The sequence below is a fragment of the Salvelinus sp. IW2-2015 genome, unplaced genomic scaffold, assembly GCF_002910315.2.
Source record: "Salvelinus sp. IW2-2015 unplaced genomic scaffold, ASM291031v2 Un_scaffold6726, whole genome shotgun sequence".
In the NCBI taxonomy this organism is placed as follows: Eukaryota; Metazoa; Chordata; class Actinopteri; order Salmoniformes; family Salmonidae; genus Salvelinus; species Salvelinus sp. IW2-2015.
In genome coordinates this window covers 736-18,477 of record NW_019947988.1, presented here as the reverse complement: position 1 = coordinate 18,477, position 17,742 = coordinate 736, and the positions used below count along the sequence as shown (strand labels likewise).

The 17,742-nt window shown below is 45.5% G+C and overlaps 2 protein-coding genes across 2 annotated transcripts; one reads left to right on the top strand and one right to left on the bottom strand.

Moving 5' to 3' along the window:
• Positions 1 to 114: 114 nt before the first annotated feature.
• On the top strand, positions 115 to 8,710 carry LOC112079026 (sodium/myo-inositol cotransporter 2-like; the record flags this gene model as incomplete). Its single annotated transcript, XM_024145096.2, is given in 7 exon segments — positions 115 to 179; positions 182 to 224; positions 3,967 to 4,114; positions 4,195 to 4,366; positions 5,642 to 5,857; positions 6,104 to 6,254; positions 6,551 to 8,710. Coding segments are annotated over 7 exon segments (1,019 nt in total), but the record flags the coding sequence as incomplete, so codon positions are not given.
• A 5,962-nt stretch (positions 8,711 to 14,672) lies between these two features.
• On the bottom strand, positions 14,673 to 16,663 carry LOC112079023 (rho GTPase-activating protein 17-like). Its single transcript, XM_024145095.2, has 4 exons — positions 16,503 to 16,663; positions 16,040 to 16,131; positions 15,771 to 15,888; positions 14,673 to 14,857 (listed from the first exon to the last, which is right to left on the bottom strand). Exons 1-4 carry the CDS (start codon positions 16,661 to 16,663, stop codon positions 14,707 to 14,709), a joined length of 522 nt encoding a protein of 173 aa, XP_024000863.2. The 3' UTR covers positions 14,673 to 14,706.
• Between the last annotated feature and the right edge of the window lie 1,079 nt (positions 16,664 to 17,742).

Genomic DNA, 17,742 nt, shown 5'->3' with positions numbered 1-17,742 from the left:
AAGTGCAACGCTTGGTAGTACTCTGAGGGATATGAACTAGGTAAAACCTGCTGATGCCACTATCAAACAAGGAGAGACAGTATAGTTTACAGCAGCGTTGTTGATTGCGTCTAGACGAGGTGGCGTGTTATGACCCTGAGGTGTGTACTGAGGTGTGTGGGAACCCAGTGGGCTGTTCAGGACAATCGCCTACGCCAAACTGGTCATGAAGCTACTGCCCTCAGGTGAGGGAAGTATTCTTCTCTCTGTAACATTTTGTTATATCTCTTTCTATTCTGTCTTTCTCACTTCCTGTACACACAAACACTTGTGGTATCCCAGGAGGTCTACCCGGGGGCTGGTATTAGAGGGGAGGTTACGTGAGGCGACGTTGGCTCCCTCTGCTGGGAATACAGGAGCTGTGCACCCCGACACGGACAGCTCTCTAGTGGAGGTATTAGAGGAAAGTGCGCAACCCAGCCGTGGAGGCCAAATAAAAGGAGCACGGAGGCCCACGCGGGAGAGAAAGGGGACAGCCGACACCAAGCAAAAGTAGAGAAGAACCCAACACCGCGAGAGAGAAGGGGAGGAGACCGACACCAAGCAAAAGTAGAGACAGAACCAACACCCGCGAGAGAGAACGGGGAGAGACCGACACCAAAGCAAAGTAGAGAAGAACCAACACCGCCGCGAGAGAGACGGGGAGAGACCGACACCAACGCAAAAGTAGAGAAGAACCCAACACTCGCGAGCAGAGAACGGGGAGAGACGACACCAAGCAAAAGTAGAGAAGAACCCAACACCCTGCGAGAGAGAAACGGGGAGAGACCACACCAGCAAAAAGTAGAGAAGAACCCAACCACCCCTGCGAGACGAGAACGGGAGAGACCGACACGCAAAACAAAAGTAGAGAAGAACCCAACACCCGCGAGAGAGAACGGGGAGAGACCGACACAAGCAAAAGTAAGAGAAGACGCCAACACCCCGCGAGAGAGAACGGGGAGAGACCGAACCAAGCAAAAGTAGAGAAGACCCAACACACCGCGAGAGGAACGGGGAGAGACGACACCCAGCAAAGTAGAGAAGAACAACACCCCGCGAGAGAGAACGGGGAGAGACCGACACAAGCAAAAGTAGAGAAGAAAGGCCCAACACCCCGCGAGAGAGAACGGGGAGAGACCGACACCAAGCAAAAGTAGAGAAAGACCCAACACCCTGCGGAGAGAACGGGGAGAGACCGACACCAAGCAAAAGTAGAGAAGAACCCAACACCCCGCGAGAGAGAAGGGGGAAGACGACCCGGAACACAAGCAAAAGTAGAAAGAACCAACATCCCCGCGAGAGAGAACGGGGAGAGACGGACACGCAAGCCATAAGTAGAGAAGAACCCAACACCCCGCGAGAGAGAACGGGGAGAGACCAGACACCAAGCAAAAGTAGAGGAAGAACCAACACCCTGCGCGAGAGGAGACTGGGAGAGACCGACACCAAGCAAAAGTAGAGAAAAAGAACCCAACACCCCGAGAGAGAGAACGGGGAGAGACGACACCAAGCGCAAAGTAGAGAAGAACCACACACCCCGCGAGAGAGAACGGGGAGAGACCGACACCAAGCAAAAGTAAGAAGAACCCAACGCCCCGCGAGAGAGAAACGGGGAGAGACCGACACCAAGCAAAAGTAGAGAAAAACCAACAGCCAGCGCGAGAGAGAACGGGGAAGAGACCGACAACCAAGCAAAGTAGAGAAGAAGCCAACACCCCGTGAGAGAGAACGGGGAGACCGACACCAAGCAAAAAGTAGAGAAGAACCCAACACCCGCGAGAGAGAACGGGGGAGAGCCGACACCAAAGCAAAAGTAGAGAAGAACCCAACACCCCGCGAGGAAGAACGGGGAGAGACAGACACCAAGCAAAAGTAGAGGAAGAACCAACACCGGCGGATGAGAGAACGGGGAGAGACGACAACCAAGCAAAAAAGTGAGAAGAACACCATCCTGCGAGAGAGAACGGGGAGAGACCGAACACCCGCAAAAGTAGAGAAAGAACAACACCCCGCGAGAGAAGAACGGGGAGAGACCGACACCAAAGCAAAAGTAGAGAAGAACCCAACACCCCGCGAGAGAGAACGGGAGAGACGACAAACAAGCAAAAGTAGAGAAGAACGCAACACCCCGCGAGAGAGAAGGGAGAGACCGACACCAGCAAAAGTAGAGAAGAACCCAACACCCGAGAGAAACGGGGAGAGACGCAACACCCCGCAAGAGAGACGGGGAAGAGACCGACACCAGAAAAGTAGAGAAGAACCCAACACCCGCGAGGAGGAGAACGGGGAGAGACCGAACACCAAGCAAAAAGTAGAGAAGAACCCAACACCGCGAGGAGAACGGGGAGAGACGCAGACACCAAGCAAAAGTTAGAGAAGAACCCAACACCCCGCGAGAGGCGAACGGGAGGAGAGACCAAACACCCGCAAGCGAGAAGGGGCGAGACCGACACCAAGCAAAAGTAGAGCAGAACGCCACCACCCCCTGCGAGAGAGACGGGGAGAGACCAACACCCCGCAAGAGAGAACGGGGAGAGACCAACACCCTGCGGTTTTCTTCCACTCTCTAGAACCTGCTTTCTTAGTTTGTTGTATTTTATCCCCTTTTTCATCACTTCCAATTAGGATCTTGTGCCATCGCTGCAGCTCCCCTTGGAGCTCCGGAGAGGCGAAGGTCGAGTCATGTGTCCTCCTAAACATCACCCCCAAACCACGCACCTTAACACCTGCCCGCTTAACCCAGACGCCAGCGCACCAATGTTCCTCCTAAACATCACCCGCCAACGCACGCTCCTTAAACACTGCCCGCTTAACCAGACGCCAGCCGCACCAATGTGTCCTCCTAAACACACCCGCCAAACCACGCTCCTTAACACCTGCCCGCCTAACCCAGACGCCAGCCGCACCAAATGTGTCGAAGGAAATACCGTTCAACTGAAGACCGAGGTCAGCCTGCAGGCGCCGCAAGCCTCCACAAGGAGTCGCTAGAGCGCGATGAACTAAGTAAAGTCCCCCCACCCACACCCTCCCCTAACGACGCTGGACAATTGTGATTAAAAAGATGCATTGAGATCTGATTGTATTCAGATCTTATAAGTGGAAACAAACAATATCGGACAAGATCAGGTTGAAGAGCATGTTAGAGGCAGGTATGAACAACGCTTCTGTCTCTCTTTAAAATATACACATACACCACTTCACGCGATGCGCACTGCAGAGAACACTGGAAGGAGAATTATCAGTGAATTATCACAGTGAATTATGTGAATAGTTGTTTGTGTCAATTCATCCCATAAGGGATGGGTTGCAACGACGATTTGACAAGAAAATAAAATGTCATTCAAATTTCATACACACATGCACATTTTCCCTCTTTTCTCTCTTGTGTACTCTCTATACTCCTGTCTCTCTCTCTCTCTGTGTACTCTACATACTCCTGTCTCTCTCTCTCTCTCTCTGTGTCTCTCAACTCCTGTCTCTCTCTCTGTGTGTCTCTCCATACTCCTGTCTCTCTCTCTGTTACTCTCCATACTCCTGTCTTTCTCTTCTGTACTCTCTATACTCCGTCCTCTCTCTCTCTCTGTGTACTCTACATACTCCTGTCTCTCTCTCTCTCTGTACTCTCCATACTCATGTCTCTCTCTTTCTGTGTACTCTCCATACTCCTGTCTCTCTTTCTTTCTTTCTCTCTCTATCTCTCCCTGTGTACTCTCCATACTCCCCTCTCTCTCTCTCTGTGTACTCTCCATACTCTTGTCTCTCTCTCTGTGTACTCTCCATACTCCTGTCTCTCTCTCTCTCTCTGTGTGGTGTACTCTACATACTCCTGTCTCTCCCTCTCTCTCTCTGTACTCTCCATACTCTTGTCCTCTCTCTGTACTCTCCATAATCTGTATCTCTCGCTCTCTGTACTCTCCATACTCCTGTCTCCTCTCTTGCTCTCCAGTCTGCGTGGTCTGATGATGGCGGTGATGATTGCTGCTCTCATGTCTCCTCCCACCTCCATCTTCAACAGCTCCAGCACCATCTTCACCTGGACCTGTGGAGGCATGTCCGGCCCGAGCAACCGAGTGGAACTCATGCTCGTGGGAAGGTACACATACACATGCACTCATACTCATGCATACACATACTCATGCTCGTGGGAAGGTACACATACACTATCCTCCTCAGGATGTTTGTGCTGGTTCTGGTGGTGGTGTCAGTGCTCTGGATCCCTGTGGTCCAGGCCAGTCAGGGAGGACAGCTGTTTATCTACATCCAGTCCATCAGTACCTACCTCCAGCCTCCTGTTTCCATCGTCTTCCTGACTGGATGCTTCTGGAAGAGGACAATGAGAAGGTGTGTGTGTGTGTGTGTGTGTGTGTGTGTGTGTGTGGAGAGAGAGAGAGCGGAGAGAGACGGGAGAGAGAGAGAGAACGGGGCAGAGAGAGAGGTAGAAAGTGTAAATACAGAGTATAGTCTGTGAGGTAGTGAAGGTATCTATAGTGAAGGTGTGTGTAGTGAAAGTATGTGCAGTGATTGTATGTGTAGTGAAGGTATGTGTAGTGAAGGTGTGGTGAAAATGTGTGTAGTAAGGTATATGTAGTGAAAGTATGCGTCTCACAAAGACACTGCGGTGGAACCAAAAATCTAACTTTTGGACTCAAAGGACACATTTCCATGGATTAATGTCAATTGCTCATGTTTCTTGGCCCAAGCAAGTCTCTTCTTCTTATTGGTGTACTTTAGTAGTGGTTTATTTGCAGCAATCTGACCATGAAGGCCTGATTCACACAGTCTCCTCTGAACAGTTGTGTTTGAGATGTGTCTGTTATTTGAACTCTGTGAAGCATTTATTTGGGCTGCAATTTCTGGGCTGGTAACTAATGAACTTATCCTCTAGGCAGAGGTAACTCTGGTCTTCCATTCCTGTGGGGGTCCTCATGAGAGACAGTTTCATCTTAGCGCTTGATGGTTTTTGCGACTGCAGAGTTCCGTATTGACTGACCTTCGTGTCTTAAAGTAATGACGGACTGTCGTTTCTCTTTGCTTATTTGAGCTGTTCTTGCCATAATATGGACTTGGTCTTTTACCAAATAGGGCTATCTTCTGTATACCACCCCTACCTTGTCACAACAACAACTGACTGGCTCAAATGCATTAAGAAGGAAAGAAATTCCACAAATTAACTTTAACAAGGCACACCTGTTAATTGAAATGCATTCCAGGTGACTACCTCATGAATCTGGTTAAGAGAATGCCAAGAGTGTGCAAAGCTGTCATTAAGGCAAAGGGTGGCTACTTTGAAGAATCTCAAATATATTTTTGGATTTCTACACGATTCAATATGTGTTAGTTCATAGTTTTGATGTCTTCACTATTATTCTACAATGTAAAAAATAGTACAAAGAAAGAAAAACCCTGGAATGAGTAGGTGTGTCCAAACTTTTGACTGGTACTGTGTCTGTAGTGAAGGTAAGTGTTTGCATCTGAAAATAGGCTGAACTTGGTTTCCACCTACAGGAATGAAATGCTACTCAATTTGCAATCAGATTGCAGTAAAAGTCAGATTGCAGTACCAATCAGATGTATTGAAAGATGATATAGAGATGAAATGTCCCTCCTTTGTGTTCTGCAGGGTGCTTTCTGGGGCCTGTTGCTGGGCCTACTGGTGGGCGGTGTGAGGATGGCCCTAGACTTTATCTATCCCTCACCACTGTGTTACCAGGAAGACAGCAGGCCTGATGTGGTGAAACATGTCCACTACCTCTACTTCTCCACCATGCTGTCTATGTTCACCCTGGTGGTGGTGGTGGGGGTCAGCCTGGCCACGGAGAAACCCAGCCCAGAGCAGGTGAGTGGAGGCTGGGGAGTGCTACTAAACCAGAGCTCAAATACAGTATCTTGATAGTGATAGTGATGGCAATTGTGTATTTGAACAAATCAACCTATTGATTTCAACGACACTGTGATAAATTAAGAATTTGCATCTACAGTACTGTCTAAATCAAATATAAACTTGATAGACAGTGTTCTAAATGTGAGCACGATATGGCCTATCACTAACCGTTGCTGTGTTTGTGTTGTTGCTACGGAACAGATCAGTCGCCTCACCTGGTTCACCAGATTTGATAAGGTGGAGAAGAGCAGTGGAGCTTTAGAGACAGTAGAGACTGTGACTAGTGCTACAGAGACCGAGATAGAAGATAGGGAGCAGGAGGCTAACGGAGAGACACACCTTCAGAGGAAAGGTGGGTAGTGTTGTCCCTTTTTAGGTAGCAGTAGGTTAATACTGGTAAGTTGCTTCAACAATACTAAGGACCATGATTCATTCAATACTCACAATCCCAGTGCTTGAAGTGGAYTGAAATAGGTGCCAGCACTCATTTTGGGTGCCAGTACTGTTTATATTTAGGTGCAGGAATATTTTTAAGACAGCAATATTCTATAAGATGCCGGTACTCAAAACTGAGGCGCCAGTACTGGTGTGTTCCAGTCCAAGTCAAACACTGCTCATACGCATATACCCACACTTCTCTCTCCCCAGTGTCCTCAGAAGCCAGTGTGAGGAGCCAGTCCAGGCTGAAGGCCGCCCTCTACTGGCTGTGTGGGATGGAGCGGCAGAAGCAGGGTGACAGCGCCCCACAACCCCCTCTTCTTCTCGACCCCGCTAGCTCTCTGGAAGAGGACCCATGCCTTAGCCACATGGTCGACGCCAACCTCATCATCTGCCTCTCCATCGCCGTCTTTATCATTGGCTACTGGGCCTAGTGAGGAATTCTCAACAGCCAATGATATTGGCAGGGACAGGTGGTGCTTGGCCATTGCTGCAGCATCATAGGAGTGCTGCTGAAGTGTCACAGCAGGCTGTTATTTATTATTGTATAATAGCAATGTATAGTTGTTTTAACCCCACCACCCCCCCTCTTCAGAGGACAAATATCTTCAGATTYTTTTACAGCTTTTTTTGCTACATGAACATACATTTGACATACATGATACTTTTATATAAAGCAGTCACACAACAATAACACATTACCAAACTCTTTAATCCCAACCCTCAGCCAATCCCACCTATCACCATAGACCACCCTCGTTTGCCATATATTTTTCAATTGTGCTGTGATTTTTTTTCAATATTTTTGAATCTTTCTAATCGTATATTATGCACAGATTGTGAGCTAAAGATGAAAACCTTTCCTATGAGTATTATTATATTATTTATTGACTGACTATGGCTTTCCAAATCGCCCAACACTGCTATTTGTAAGGTTAATTTTAAGTGCAGGTTGTGATTTTTTTAACCATTCCTCAACCTGTGACCAGAAACAAGCTACATAGGGACAATACCAGAAATAAATTATCTAGTGATTCTGTCTCTTCGCAGCAAAATCTACAGAGCTGAGATTGTTGCCCCATATATATGGCATTCTGTTGGTGGCAAGAATTTTATATAATAATTTAAATTGAAAAACTCTAAGTGTTGAATCMAGTGTAGTTTTTTGTACCAGTTCATAATCCCTATGCCATGGAATTGGTACAAAAGTTCCTCCTATTTATGTTGCACCCTGTATGGCGCAGCTGTCAACATTTGTCCTCAGATGAAACTGGTATATTATTCTATTTATGCCAGTTCCTTTCAGACAATTTGTATCTTTACTATATGGCAGCAAGGTATAGTTTTGATTGGCAGTGTTTAAATGGGCATGATGCCTCTTAATATGCTACATTTATTATAGTTCTTACTAATAGTATACATTCCATTAGATTAGAATATACAGTATAAATTCAGTATTCAGCTGAYATGAATAAACACGGATTATTACTGTTTTAAGTCATGTTTTGTTTTCTTTATTTGGAGTAATAATACCCAAAACTATTTTCCTTTAATATGAACAGTGGAGGATCCATTCACTCATTATCGAAAATCTTTGTTCAGGTTGAAAAGACACGGGCAGAAAAAAAGCTACGSAAATCACATTCAAAACGTGCAATGTAGTGAAACAAAAGGMAATAATCGAAAGCATAGTGACAAGCCAAGTTACCCACTAAAGATCGTCAACATAATATCCTTAATTTGAATAGTAATCATAAAATAAAACCTGGGATATTGTTCTGTTGGGTTGTTGCTTGTCCATTTCCTGAGCTAAATTAAATCAAAACAGATATCAAAACAAATAACTTCTCAAATAAAAAATCTGTGGCAGGAAATGTCCAATCCATCACTTTTAATTTAAAGGGGAAATCTGTGAATCTGTATACACATTTTTGGCAGGGGTGACTATTTTGTTTGAATTCAGCTCTGTCAATAACAATGTATCACATGGTTTGATTGGGGTTGAATAAAACACGGTCCTATAGTATATTGAGGTAAGACAGGTTAAAAACAACAAATGAAACMGGGTGAATATTGGGAGTGGAGAAGGCACACTATGAAACGAATGCAGTTACTTCAATTGCACTCCTCACTGATACTTATTTGGTCYTTGGCAACTATTTATTAAAACATTTATAGTAGAAACACAAAGCAGCACACTCACCAAATGTAGTTATTAATCAACTGGCATCTTTGGTCCTTGAGCTCTCATCAAATCAAGTAGGGCACTTTATAGGATTCTTTGGGCTCACCATGTATATTTGCTCATCAATAGCACTTTCTGCATTACATTTGTATTATTTGTATTATTAAAAACCATTAAAGAAAGTTCTCAAATGGGGCAAAATTGCAGTTTTGTAGACAATCTTAGGTAATGCATTGAGGACATGTATACAAATGAGCAATTTCCATTCAAAAAAACATTCCTACAACCACCATACAATGTACCACAGGGAGGAAAGCTGCATAATACAAACATACTAGTTCTGAGCTTTTAGGTTTACAAGCTTAGCCTCCCACCCAGCCCCAATTCAATGTCAGCATTCTACAATGGATCCAAAGATCAACGATGAAACAGTATATTCAGATTTGCATCAGATGCTTCCAGGTACTGGGTCATAACATTACAGCTTCGCCAGCATTGGAGTTCAGTGGTTATATATATATATATCATGTTTAGCAGGTTGAAGGTTCAATGAACATGGGGTGATCCTGTGGTCCAGTTCCAATACTGTACAGGGTTGATGGTTTATGGAAGGGTGTTGGTGTTGGGTGGGTGCCAACAGTGTTGAGTTTGGATCTTGGAGCTAGAGAAGGTTATCTAGTCCCTGTATTGTTGTAGAGAGTAATGTTGGCTAGGGATTGTTTGTTGCAGACATTATTGCTCACTGGATTGATGGAGCACAGGGAGTTTGTATGGTCCAGTCTGTAGAGGCTCAGAGCTGACTCTGACTACGGCRATTGGACGAATGGCTAGCATATTGACCAATTGGGCAGAGGCAGAATGTTTTTTTGGTGATGTCAGTTGGAGTGATCCCTCCCGCTTTCACAGACTGGTGCTCTCTGATTGGATCTCAGGGTCCGAGGGTGGGGTTGGAGAGGGGGCGGGCTCATGACCAGCAGAGCTCTCCCCTTGTATGCCCACCGTAATTTCAGGGATAAGGGCTCGGCCAATCCCCTTCAAGTTCAGGCTGGCATCTACAGAAGACATTTAGATTGACAGGTAAGTGATCAATCAGGCAAAACACAGCCTACTAGGGTTAGGATTAATTCCATTTTAATTCAGGCAATTCAGGGGATACATTTAAATTCCAGTTCAAGAATTGAGAAGTGCTATTTATTAACCAATTCAGGGGATAAATGAACATTTCAGTTTAAGAATTGAGAAGTGGTATTTATTAGCCAATTCAGGAGATAAATTAAAATTCCAGTTCAAGAATTGAGAAGTGCTAATTATCGTTTTCAATTAGGATTTTTCGGTTTCAGTTCACTTCCTGAAATGATGCAATTGACCTTAACCCTGTAGTACACCACTATCAGTCTGCAGCAAGAAGCTCTACAGAACAGACAGAGGCACACACATCAGTCACCGAACAGACCATATCCACAATCAGACACCTCAAACCTAAGGAAAGCACACAATCTCTGCATACTGGAGAAAAAGACACCAAGGATTTATCATATTGTAAAAAAAATATATATATAATAATAAAAAATAAAAGGAAATACATTTGACTATGACAGGGAAGTTGAATGCCACTTTTGCATACTGGAGAAAAGACACCAAGGATTTGTCATATTGTAATTTTTATATATATAATAAAAAAGGAAATACATTTGACTATGACAGGGAAGTTGAATGCCACGTTCTAGTCACAGTTCGTACATTTTCCGATGTGGGAAATGTGATTTCAAATACAGAGTGGCTTGGAGAGTATTGTTGGTGTGCTACTCTGAAATGCATCACCTGGGTTCTAGAGTGCTTCAAAGAAATGAAGCTAAATCCAGTCATTTAGATGGTCTGGACATGAATGTTCAAATATCCCACAACTCTTTGCTTTTATGCAGATTCATTCTAATGTCCAGGCCTTCTATTATTTGACTTAGATAAAAAATAGGAAGTAGAGTACCGACTGGACCATCAGTATCAGACTGGACCATCTCTTGGACTATCCCAGGGGTGTTAAGAGTGGTTAGTTAACAAAGGTAGGTGTAAGTAGCCTTCAACCACAGCCATGGCACAACAGGGTGGGAATCACATGTATGTTATTTACTATTGGCAGGCAGGGTTAATGCATTGGGCTCAACCACACACACACACACACACACACACACAGGCACACGCACACACGCAGGCAGACACGCACACACATGCAGATAAACACAAGAAGCACATACGCACACACACGGAGAGCAAGGGGCTGCAACTCAGAGCGTCAGCCAATCATATCCTTACCATTACCTGCCTCTCAATCTCAGCTCACAGGCAGGGCGGCAGCTCACACATCTGCAATATTCCAATATTTACCCATCATGCATTTTAAATTAAATCACCACAATTACAGTGTATGGTGTGCGTGAGGCAATACTAAAGGCAGTGAGACCAGAATCCWAGTGAACAAACACCTTTCATTGTTACATTTCTCTCYCTGTGAGAGTCCTGATGAAATCACACAATGCTCGATTAGCTAGCATTGTCAGCAGCATATGATTTCATTGGCAGTTGGACAGTTAACTGTGTTAATACAGTAGGAAGACTTCCTGTTGTGTTTGCTTTGTGTCACTGTTTAATATCTAATACATTTGTGCATACACTTTTTATGTAGTGCTTTTTGTGTAACTATGTCTGAAACAGACTTAGCCAGAGCTTGAAACAAAAGATTATCAAAATGTCCTTCCAGACTAAAGAAAGAATGCATAGATAACATGCAGTATAATATAATATTAGTGGCCTGAGGGCACACACTTAATGTGTTGTGAAAAGTGTTATGAAATGTCATGTAATATTTKAAATGATTTGAAAGTAAATGAATGCTGTTAGCACAGGCCCARAGACAGTATCGTACACCGAGACAAATTCCTGGCTACATTGTTGAATAGGAWTTTTTTTTCTGATTTGGACTCTGAGCATATAATGGAACGTTTGGCAAACAAGRACATTTCCATTAGTGCAGGATGTGTGTGTGTGTGTGCGTGCGTGTGTGGAAATAGAGCCAACAATACATCAGTATGTGCTACTGCAATACCGTGTCTGAGTCAGCCAGGGAGCCTCCTGCTCTGCTTGAAACCTTGAGAGTTCCTACCAGGAAAACTGCCACACCCACACACCCACACACCCACACACACCCACACACCCACAAACTCCTCTGTTGAGATTCGTTTCCAGCTCTGATTATTATGTGAAGCTAATAGGAGCCGATTGGTGAATAATACACTGAAACTCTATCCTTCTTTTAGTCATCCCTCCGTCCTTCCTTTCTCTGGCTGCATTTTAGACTGTGTGTCATACCTTCTAGAGACGTCCTTTCTCTGGCTGCATTTTAAAGTTATGCAACTTCTAGAGACGGTACCTTTCTCCTGGCTGTCATCTTAGACTGTGTGTCATACCTGTCTAGAGCATGCTCCTCTCTCTCCTGCCTGCATTTTCTGAACTGTCGTGGTTCATACCCTGGTCGTAGAGACTCTTTCTCTGGCTGCCACTGTTCTAGACCTGTGTGTCAATCATCCTTCCTAGAGCACAGTCCTTCTCTGGCTTGGCTTTTAGCTGTGTGTCATACCTTCTAGAGATCGTCTTCTTCTGGCGTGCTGCAATCTTTAGACTGTGTTGGTTCATATCCTACTAAGAGACGTACCCTTTCTCTGGCTGCATTTTAGATGTGTGTCATACTTCTAGGAGACGTCCTTTCTCACCAGCGTAGTGTTTCCCGTTTTTCGAACTCCACACTACACGAATGTATCATACTCTCAGGCGCGGGGGGGTGATACGGATAATGGGCGAGCTATGACTCTATTACCTATGACTCCAGCACAGCAACATATTGAGAGAGCTGAGATGGGAGTCCTCCTGTTGCGTAAGAGAGTATACTGGCCAACTAGTAAACCCAAAGGGTTAAAGTCGTGTCATGACCGAGTTTTAATATCCGTTAATCAAGTTATGAGTAGTTTCTGTGCTCATGACAGTTTAATATCCGTAGTGTATAGGTCAGTAAAGTAGTTTGGATTGGGAAAGGAATGGAAAACTGTATAAATATATAACCTGGTTGATTGACCTTCGGAGGCGGAGCCGCAGGTCCCTGGTCTGCTGTTCGTATTAGCGTGGGGCGGCTGATGCGCGGCGGGGGAATAACTGTAAGTACTGGAGCGGTGCTTCCGGAGGCAGGACCTGGTGGGGCCGAGGTGAAGAGGAGCCCTAGAGTGGAAGGTGGATGAGGGGTGAAGGGGTGGGAGGTTTGGACCATCGTGAGGAGGGGTTGCTAAGGGGGTGTGGGGGTGTGGGGCGGAGAGGGGTCTGACTCCCCCTGAGACTTGGAGGGGGGCTTGCATGGGGGCTGTGCGGGGTCGGGTGCGGGGCGTGTGATTGGGAGGTTTCTTTTCCAGAGTGGGCGGATGCCGTTGGAGCTATGAGAGGGTGAGGCGGTTTTTAGAGGCTGCGGTGCTGCCAAGGGCGTGGAGAATTAGTACAAAGGGTACAAGGGTTTTGGGTTGGAGGGCGGAAGGGGCTTGCGTCTTAGTCCCCTCGGGACGAGACACAATACAACCATGTATTTAAACTATGAAATCACAGTGCGAATTAATACAACAGCACTTGTATAAATACGTGAGTTAAAAAGGTCTGAGCTTTCTGTCGATTTGATTGAATGCTATTGTAGTGGTCCTCTGGTAGCCTCAGTTAGGTTAGAGACAAATGGTGCTTGCAAACGCCGAGGAATAGTCTGTGTTCGATTCCCGCAACGACCTCATGGTATGCATGCACATGATGTAAGTACGTATATGTGGATGAAAGGTGTACTGCTAAATAGGAGTATAATCTATTTGAAATACTGTTGTGTCAAGTCGTCTTAGTACTGGAAACTACCGAGGGTGTTGGTGGTCAGTAGTGTCGTTTCCTCGTCATCACTCTGCGTCCATGTGGGGGCTGTGGGACCCTGATACCTTGCTCCTGCCGGAAGTGGGGACGCCCCAACGCGTGAGCTGGGAGCCCCCGTTCCTCAGGTGAGGGGGGTTGGAGGTTGGATCTATGGCCAGGGCCTGTGGAAGATAACGATGATGGCACAACCCATGTGCCACCTGTCAGTCTACAAGCCCCAGTTCTCAAATCAAAAGTGATGACATGCAAAAACTGACATCACAGGTCAAGTTAGTCCTTCCTTGGCATCTGTATACAGAACAATTACAGTGACGAAGTTACATGAGTCAAATCATATAACTGGAAAGATTAAAGCACATTGTCTCGTCAAATCACAGTGTGTTTTCCAAACTGACGCACAAAACAGATGCAAAACACATACAGGAAACGGGAACGTTTCATTCAAGGAAACTAATTACAGTTGCACATGATTTGAGGATCAAGCCATGAGCAGGAGTACCAAGCTGCTGGGATGATACCAGCATGGTAAACATAGAGCTGTGAAGTCAAGAGTTTGCGGAGCAAACATTAAACAACTACATGAAAACGCTAAATGCAAGACAGGTATGCAAGGATCTGGGAAGGGCTAGAACCAACAGAACCACATGAACGGTCCGGACAGAACAAATATCAATTAGGAAGGCAGGACAAAGCAGCCTACATGTCTGGAAGGATAGGTACAAATTAGACAAGTCTAAATCCACAAGCTCTTCATGGATTCACTAGGAGGCCTTTCAATAAACAGCTAAATCATTGGTTTTGGGACATTCTGTAGGTTTGAGATGTTTACCGGCTACTGATGTTCATTGGTCGTAGTGATTACAAACACACGTATCGATAAGCTTCGCATAGAACATAAAGGGGAACAATATGGGACAACCAAACCATATACGGTCAATGACAGAGTGAGTAGCTGTAGGTTGATCAATCAGGATCGACAGCAGGGCGGCGCACAAACCTTCTGGTTTTCTGTTTTGGCTCGATTGTGACGGAGAGGGAGGGACTCAGTTTCTGCTTCTCCTTCCTGCTCTCCTCAGCGCTGTGCTGGGTAAGAGGCAGAAGGCTGCTGCCCTGTGGCCACCTGGACTCTGGTGCCCACCCTGACTTGACCCCACTACACCTACACACCACCACCACCCCCAGCCAGGCAGGCTGGCAAGCCTTGTACTCCCACACAGAGTTTGCTCCTGGGTTCTGGGGCTCAGCCACAGGCTGGGTCTGGGGACGCCTCCAGCTCTGGCCAGTGGTAGAGGGCTGGAAGGCGGCGAAGAGGCATGATGTTGCTGTTTCTATTTAGAGTGGCAGCTCTACGTGGGGTGGGGGTGGGGTCACCCAGTTTGTTAGGAGCGGGGCTATACAGGGGGGAGAGGGAGAGAGTGAGGGGTAAGACACACCGATGACAACATCAGAGAGGAGAGAGACAGAGAGGAGAGAGAGACAGACACAGAGAGACAGAGAGGAGAGAAACAGAAAGACAGAGACAAAGAGACGAGACAGGGACTGATACAGAAAGACAGTTAAAAGAGAGACGCTCCAGAGAAGAGAGAGAAGAATGAGGTATTAACAAAGGCCATTGCTGAAAGCAAAGATCAAACTGATTCTAGTTCAAGTGACCTTGAACTAGTGAACTTGAGCTCCTGCCATTTCTTACAGTTGACAACAATAATAGAGTGACAAAACCACAAATAGAGTGACAAAACACACAACCAGTAACCTAAAACCTAGGCTTTAATAGAGGTGGCATATAAGAGGTTCAAAGTGTTAAACATTGTTTCGCATTTCAAAATGGTGACACAGCTTGATAAAAGTGTGATTCAATTCAAGACAAGTGAGGGTTAATCCTTATATCTCCTGAAACAYTATGTTAAATTTAAGAACAATTCTTTGTGAGAAAGTGTGCTTATTCATCACGTTCACCGCTGGCCTCGGTTTAAACACACATTTTATTGGTTTGTTTCTACAATCATCTTACATATCGGTAATACTGTAGTGTTAAAACACACACAAACACATTGGAATGGACTTTCACAAAGTGGGATTATGGATTCACAAACTGTCTCCTAGGGTATAGCTTGGACTTTATTAAGAAGGCAGTGGATTGGCTGTTCCTGCTCCCCAGCGGGCGTTTCTCTGACTGTGATGGACTCGTCAGCCACTACATAGAGGGCTGAGACGGCCCCCTTGGACTCCTGCCTGGTCAGTGTCCGGGGATGGGTGCTGAGACCTGGGCTGGGACGGGGGCTGCTACGGGGGTAGGACAGGTACCTGTCTTTGCGGGGAGTGTCCCCGTCCACCAGGCTTCCGGGGCGTCGCCTCTCGAAAGGGCCTGGGTCAGGTTCAGGGGTCATGGCCACGAACATGCCCGACACGTTAAAGTCCACGTCTGGTGAGAAGTGAAACACAGAGGTCAGCAAACAAGACAACAGGCATTTCCTGTTTATGTCGCGTGAGGAGTAACTTAGGAGTAACATAGTCACTTAGATAAAGACTTTCTGTAACACAATCCCTCCCAGGTTCAAGTAGAGGTCTCTTACCATCTGGGAAGAACCAGTCAGCGTGCTGGAMGATGGGTTCTATGATGSCCACCACATGGACCGAGGTGGCAGCAGCCATCTCTGCCAGAGTCCTGAGGACAGAGGGGGAGAGACAGACATCAAGATCAATGAAACATCAAGATCAATTAACTACTGTATATATGTACTGTACAACACTACCAATGKTAATTGTTTAACTCAAATGCAGGGGATGGATTTGTYGAAAWWKGAAGACAGGGAAGCACTGCTAAGGTACACAACGGTCGTTTTTTGTAGACAGAAGGTGCTCTTTGGTAAAAGGGGTAAATGGGTCATCAAAAAGAAAGGAGGACCAAGGCACTTGGAAACAAAGATTTTAAATGTGTTATCTTTGTTTCCATTGAACATGCCATACAAATAAAGGAATTGTTATGAATTATATGAAGAGTTTGTGAATGCCTTGGGATGGATGTGTATTGCTCACCCCTCAGTCTTGGACCAGAGCAGGTTGGGTCCCAGCACTATGGCGATGTTACTGGGAGTCATCTTATTCACCTCACTGTCCTGGGCCACTTGGCTAGGAACTTTACCAGATACCTGCAAACAAAATCCCAATGGGGGATGAACCATATACCTTGTGTGCATCTCATAAATAAATCACTTTTGGGAGCATATAATTCGAATGGTGGACGATTATATGTTTCCAACATTGACACTCACCTAAAGTGGCCTTGTGTCTTTTTGGCAAACCGTCACAGCCACCCACAAAGCCTGAAGTCTCCTGTCTGGGTCAGACACACTGTACAACACAACATTACATACCCAAATAAGATGGTACAATGTTTCAATATAATAAACACTTGGGGTTTGGGTCGTATTCATAGGGCCACCATAGCAAAACGCTTTGCAATGGAAAACGCAAAAAATGATTTCTTATTTGCCAAATCCACGTTTCGGTCCGTTTTCTTCTGTTTTGTGCCTAGTGAATACGAGCATGGTCTTGAAAAGTGTTTCACTGCAGAGTGTGATGAGTATATTCTCCAGTGTATTTGTGGACAGTGAATCGTAGTATTCTTACTTGGAGGCTTGTGTCCACTCATCATACAGTGCGAAGGTCATAAGGGGTTCAGGCAGCTCTCTGAGGTAGGACTTCAGAGCTCCTGGACAGAGACACGGACAACACAACCACAAATATGGTGCATTATAGTACATGAACTGAATGGGGTTCAATTGTGCTTTTGGAAGTAGTGGGACTGTCCCCCTAAAATCAAATCAAAGTTTATTTGTCACGTGTGCCAAATACAACAGGWWTTTGCTTACTTACAGGCCCTAACCAAAAGTGCAATTTTTAAGTAAAAAAATAGGTATTAGGTGAACAATATAAAAATATAAAAAAACAACAGTAAAAAGACAGTGAATAATAACAGCAACGAGGCTATATACAGGCACTGGTTTGTCGGGCTAATTGAGGTAGTATGTACATGTAGGTATGTGTGTCCCAACCCCTCTTTACACTGCTGCTACTCTGTTTATCATATACACACACACACACACACACACACCACACACAATGCAAATAGTCCGGGTAGCCATTTGATTACCTGTTCACGAGTCTTATGGCTTGGGGGTAAAAGCTGTTGAGAAGTCTTTTGGTCCTAGACTTGGCACTCCGGTACCGCTTGCCATGCGGTAGTAGAGAGAACAGTCTATGGCTGGGGAGAGTG